A 6733-nucleotide genomic window follows, 5' to 3' on the forward strand; every position below is an offset into this window, starting at 1 on the left:
ATAGCAGAATTTCAAGCTAAAAACATGCATATACTGCTATTATTGCTATGATTTATGTTGTTACCTCGAAAGAATAACGAATATAATTCGGGTACTTCCCCACGCATAATGCTAGAGAAGGAATCAAAGAGAGTCATTATGTCATAAACTATAAAAGCTTAGAGCACTATCTTGCGATCCAGTCAGTAACTCTTTGATCACGAACTTGTATTCCATCGTGTTGAAACGAAAAATCAAAATGAAAACAATCGTTATCTTGCTCGCCGTTTCTTTCGCCGTCTTGGTAAAATTATTTTATTTTATTATGTGTATCTCCAGTAATAATCTACTTAATCTATTTCTTTACAAAATATTTTGCATCTTATTTTTAGTATAATTAATTTTTATTACTTCAATTCTGTCAAACTTACTTAATATTCATACGTATATACGTTCTTAAAACTTTATTTGCCAAAACTCTCTAATTTCTTTCATATAATTTTAGATTGCATATTATTTCTTTCTCAAAATATATTTATTTAACTTTCACAGGATTTCAAAATTATCAAAATATTTTAATGATTTAGAATCGTTAGAAATATCAAATAGGCACATTAAAAAATGCGTTAATTATTAAATATAACATTAACGTGTGAATAATAATTTTATAATACTCTTATTTGATTGTAGAGTGAATTCACAGAGGCAGACCATGCAGAACGGGAACAGAATAAACAAGAATGTATCGATGAATCTGGTGTCGATCCAGGTAAGGAGAATAAACTAATTGCTTAATTAAAAAACTTATTAAATAAATAATTACATTAATAATAATGCAAATTTCAGATGTACTTGAAAAAGCAAAGAAAGGGGAACTAGATGACAATGACGAAAAATTAGCCTGTTTCGATACTTGTATATTAAAGAAATTCGGAGTTGTAAGCGAGACTCGTATCACATTTTACATATATAGAATGTCCTGAAATTCAAGAGTGATATTATTACAGCGTGAAACTTCTCGCGAAAAATTAAATAATAAAAGATTTGTGTAAGATTTTTTTCCATAAAGTAGGTTTTTTAAGTATAAGCGCTTAATGTTTGACTTACAATCATAAGAATTAAGTTAAAAAGTTATTTGTCCGTGTGACACGTACAGTGGTATTAAATACTAAATAAAACATTGCCGCTGCACATGCACATTATTACACAGACAGATAACTTTTTAATCAATATTTATAATTAGTCAAAATTTTCAACTTTAAATATTTATATTTAAAAACTTACTTTACGGGAAAAAATAGTGTACACTTTTATACTGAGTTTTTCATAAAGTTTTATGCTGTAATAATATATCCTCAAATTTCAAGACATCCTATATAATGTACATTAAAAAATAAATTAATAAGAAATTAATTTCTATCCCTGTGTTTTAGATGAAAGAAGATGGAGAAATTGATTTGGATAAAATTCGGGAGCATATGTTAAAACGTAATAAATCAGAAGAACAAATCAATAAAACAATTAACGAATGTGGAAACGTTGGTAAGTATAACATAAATTAAAAATTTAAAAACCAAGATAATAAATTTAAAGAGCCAAGATCAATTTTTATCCGTTAAAGAATTGACTGAGCTCCGATATTCGCTGCCAGTACTGAAAATCTGTAGTACGCTTTTGTGTGCTACAGATTTTCAGCAGTGGCTGCGTTTAGAGAAAATTAATCAGTTAGTGATTCTTTAATATGATTGGTTCTGTTGAACGCAGCCAGTGAATATCGGAACGAATATAATCATTATTGTAATTAATTTCATAGTGGTTTTCTTAAATATTTTTTTTCTCAAATGAAAATAAAATAAAATAAAAATATTGAAATATTGAAATTGTTTTAGATGGAGAGGGTTGCCAAAAGGGAAGGAATTTGATGAAATGTTTCATGCGAGTCAACGGCAAGCATTGAGCGAATAAAAATTCTGCAAGAAAATCTAATTGGAACTATTAAAGAGATTTTAATGTCATCTATCGTCTATTATACTTTAGATAACATTAAAATATTATCTTGCACATGTGTCAGTACAAAACTGTATTAATAAAAAATTAAATACACGTTTCGTTTCAGCATAAAACAAGCTTTTAAAGGCTAGAAAATTTTCTACTCTTTCTAACCTTTCCTCAAATAATAAGAATTATTAGATAGAACATATATTAAATTGAATAGTGTTTTAGTCTAAGTTATTCAAGAATCAACATAATATCAATTTAATTAAAAATAAAAAATTATTAAATTTCCTAATAGCAGATTTTCAAGGAATGTTTTAAAGAACATTCAGAGGATCCCTATGTCCTAAAAACGTCCTTGAATAATAAGTGTACTATTAGGCACATTATAATTAAATAAATTATAAATTGATTTGCAATTATGAGGTAAAAAAACACATAACATTTGTAAAATAAAATAAATTATTACTGCAAATAAGTTTTATTAAAGAGTTTAGTAAGCACTTTTCTTTATACTCTTTTTATTTTTTATGATTTTTAATGTCTTAATATCTTTATTAGCGATGTCATTGCAATAAAAGCAAAATCTATAGAGTAACTCCGGCATTGTATACGTCGCATCTAACAAAAACTCAATTTATTAAGTATTATTTACCATTTTTAAGATAAATGAACTATCAGTAAAAACTTTGTCTACTACTATGAAAAAAATAATAGATCCGAAATACTTATTTTTCATTAAAAAAGAAATATTTTGCATTTTTGCCGTATATCCCATAGAGGATATATAGTTATAGGAGAAGGGAAGATATGTATGGTTGAAAAATTTATAAATAATGCAATTATAAGTAAGATGTAAAATGACACGATAATCCATACAGCACAGAAAGATTGCAAAATAATTGTAGATATAGTTGGAATGTTATAATATTGCAACTAGATTGCGCAATGTATTTGCAATTATTATTAAAAATAGTTTTTTATTATTATTGAATATAATTTAAAATACAATTTGATATAAATTTGATATAAATTTTTAAAAATGCATAAAAAGAACTATCAATATATATTTTATTTTTTATATATAATTTTATATAATTATTATATTTTGTACTTAATTGCAAATATTTTATATGCAAGTATATATATATATATTTTTTTTTTTAATTTATATGTACATGGACATATATATTTTATACTTTTTCGCAAATATATATTTTATGCATGTACACCTATTTTATACATTTTTAATTGGTGAAATGGAAATAATAAGAAATTCCACGTATTCTATTTCATTTTCTTTGCACATATTATTTAAAGGATTTTTTAAATTCAAATATTCCAAAAAAATTATGAGAGTTGATTATAAAATTTGAAAAATCTTATTGCGCGACAGCGACAACAATAAATGTTTCAAGGAACATTGTAATTCCTAATATAAATAATTAACAATCATATAACATGTAATTGATGTATGTTTCCATATGTGACAACAGTTTATTACTCAAAAGTCAAAATATTTTTAATGTCTCTATAACAATGCTGTAAGATTTGTAAAATTTTACGCCGTAATATTATATAGCTATCCCATTAAACACGAATCGAAATAACGGATCGAATTTTTCATTAGAATTGAGCATTCTATTCCAGTTCCATTCCGTAACAGTTTTCTTTACCCGTCCCATTCAGTAAAAACGGAATGGAATTAGAAAATATATTTCACCGTTACAATTCAGTATTTTAGAAAACTCACAACAACGCTATTGACAAGTTAATTGTATTAACAAATTATTATGTGTATATTATTGCTTCAACCAAAATAACGAAATATTAATGAATCAAGCACATTTACTTACGATCAACGTACGCGACATTCCATTCCGTTTTTACTGAAAGAACTACAACCGCTCATTGAATGCTCAGTGAGCGGTCGTAGTTCTTTCGAATGCATCTATTCGCAACCGTATGCTACAATCCAGGAAAATTGATGAATCATCTTCGAGTATTCCCTTATTTATTTTTTTCTCTTGGAAAGAAAAGGAAGAAAGATGAACTGATGTAAAAGTTGATGCAAAACCAAAAAGAAAAAGCCTAAACCACAGTATAATTACATACAGTAGCGATACTGTACAGTAGCGATAATACGAGCAAACAAAGGGTTCAGTTTTGTTCTGCGCATGCGTTGGCTGTAAAACCAAGAATATGACAGATGTCATTTAGCGTCAAAACTGTGGCGACGACGATTGAGATACAATTTATTATAATTAACTACGATTGAGAATTGAGTGAATATTGTGTATAATTATATACATATCACTGACAAATACTATTAAAGATTCCCGGCGCTTATGGAAATTTGTTAAAATTTCTGAATATCTGCTAAAATTTAAGTGATTAAGAGTAATAAACTAAACCAGAAAAAAACAAACGAGAATGGATTAAAATGGATTGAAATTTTTTTCTATCCGAATGCGTATTTTAAATAGCAAATACTTTTTTTTAGATTTAATTAGATTCAATTGGATTCAATTAGATTCAATTGGATGCAATTGGATTGAAAAACTGTATTTCCTATTCAAAATTTTGAATTGAACAATATTCACAATTGTGTTTTTGCACAGAAAAAGATAATATTATTTTTAGATTGAAAGGCATAGAGATATGCTCCATGTAATTCCTATAAATGAATAAAAATGCATTCAGGATTAAAAAGCATTCAATTTAATCGTGAATCAATATTTCTGAAAATCTGAATCCATTTAATTCATTTCAATCGTTTGCTAGGTAGTAATACGGTACTAATTTCATAATTTATTAGTTTTGTAAATGTACATATGTTTGTACATGTACATATGTTTAAAACTTAATAATACTCGATTTTTATTTAAAATGTGATTGATATAATCCGAGTTTGATTATCAATAGAAATGATAACTGCAGGGGAAAAATTGTGTGTGTGAAAACTTTTCAGCATATATAAGATATTAAAAAGTATGCATACTTATTTATATATAGCTTTTATAATAAAGCTTTTATATAGCTTTTATAATAAAGCTTTTATATAATAAAAACGAATTTAATAACGTATCATCGAAATATTTATGTTAATAATCATAAATTTTTATTAATTGTTAGTCATTGTTCTTCAATTATCCCCCCGGGCCCTTCGAGCCCTATTAATAGTCACGAAAATTTGCCCAGAGAGTCGAGGATCTTTAATAGAGAGCGAGTTCAAGATGGCAAAGCAGCTAAGCATGCTTACCGAGCGATTAAATCTGATTGGTTGAATCTATAAGTAATAATAACTAGTAACTAGTAACCTAACCAATTATGTTCATTTGCTCGGCAAGCAGGTTAGTCGCTTTGTCAACTTGAACGCGCCCAGTATCTCATCGGTGCACATATTAAGATGAATAAAATAGAATCTAGAATGAATAAAATGGAATCTCTTGTACTTTTGCTACATGCAAGCGGCAACTACTAAATGTCTTACTCGCTTTAAACAATTACTGTACGTGAATAATGTGTTAATTCTGCTGAAATTTGACCTGAAAGAGTTTAAAGAGTTAAAGAGATACTTTCTGGTCATATCATTAAATGGATTGTGGCATCTCATAAAGATTTACTAGATTTATCGAACCACCCTTGTATTACAATAATTAAGTAAATACAATTTTTCGTTGTTTTATCGTTTTCTCTATCCCTATCTTATATCCTAGGCAGCAAATTTGGATACATGTCCAAAACTGGAGCATAAAACGTCTTAAAAATTTATGTTACGCGCGCGTCTTAAAGAGATTTAAAGATGTTTTATGTCCCTATTTTATACATTGTGTTATCTGAAATTGTCAATAAATTGTTGACTTATAAATATCATGTTTCACATACAGTTTTATGATTTCATTTGGTTCATTCCAGAAATATATTGAAATTAGAAATAAAAAATAGACCTATACTAATATAATATATATAGTTATATATCTAAAATCATATATAGAATTTATCTGAATTTAAAAAATACTTTATATGCGAAATACTACATCTCTTGATGCCCTTCAAATTCAGCGATCTGTAAAACCTTCAACATGGCTGACAGTCACGTGATCTGTGACCACCGATATCAAAGAAGCCGACTACTGTCGCTACTGTATGTAGTTAGGGGCTCCGCATAATAAAAGAAACATGAAACAGAGAACAGGGTATCAATCATGAAATTTTATTCCTAGGATGAAAAGTGAAAAGTAAAAAATATCTCCATTAATTTCAATGGTAAAAATTTCACTTTTCACTTTTCCAAGAGATAAAATTTCATGATTAATACCCTGATGAGAATAAGAATTTCAATTTCAATCTATTAGAAATCATGTGGAATACATGACAACAGTTTCTGATAAGTTGAAATTCTCTATTCTCTATTCTTTATTTCTTTTATTGCGAAGCCCTTTATACTGTGTCTAAACTCTGAACCTCTATTCTTGAAAAAAATTTACGAAAACCTAGGGAAATACTATAGTATATGTCAAGTATATTATAATATTTCTCTAATTCTTCATATACATTTCTTTTCAAAAATAAAGGCCTTAGGCCCTTTCTTGGGCTATATTCCAAAATTTGCTGCCAAGATATCAATCATAAAATTTTATCCCTAGACAGGAAAGTGAAAAGTGAAAATTTTTACAGTCTCGCTACAATGCTTTGAAGTATTTGATGGACCAATTAGAAGAAAGAATTTTACAAACTGACCAATTAAAAAACGNTC

The 6733-nt window shown here is 27.4% G+C and overlaps 1 protein-coding gene across 1 annotated transcript; it reads left to right on the forward strand.

The window, feature by feature from the left end:
* Positions 1-238: 238 nt before the first annotated feature.
* Positions 239-2105, forward strand: LOC105624359 (general odorant-binding protein 69a-like). The gene is made up of 5 exons (XM_012205722.1): positions 239-283; positions 670-748; positions 826-917; positions 1413-1521; positions 1869-2105. Exons 1-5 carry the CDS (start codon positions 239-241, stop codon positions 1934-1936), a joined length of 393 nt encoding a protein of 130 aa, XP_012061112.1. The 3' UTR covers positions 1937-2105.
* Positions 2106-6733: the final 4628 nt, after the last annotated feature.

This window comes from Atta cephalotes, assembly GCF_000143395.1.
Source record: "Atta cephalotes unplaced genomic scaffold scaffold00076, whole genome shotgun sequence".
NCBI classification, from domain to species: Eukaryota; Metazoa; Arthropoda; class Insecta; order Hymenoptera; family Formicidae; genus Atta; species Atta cephalotes.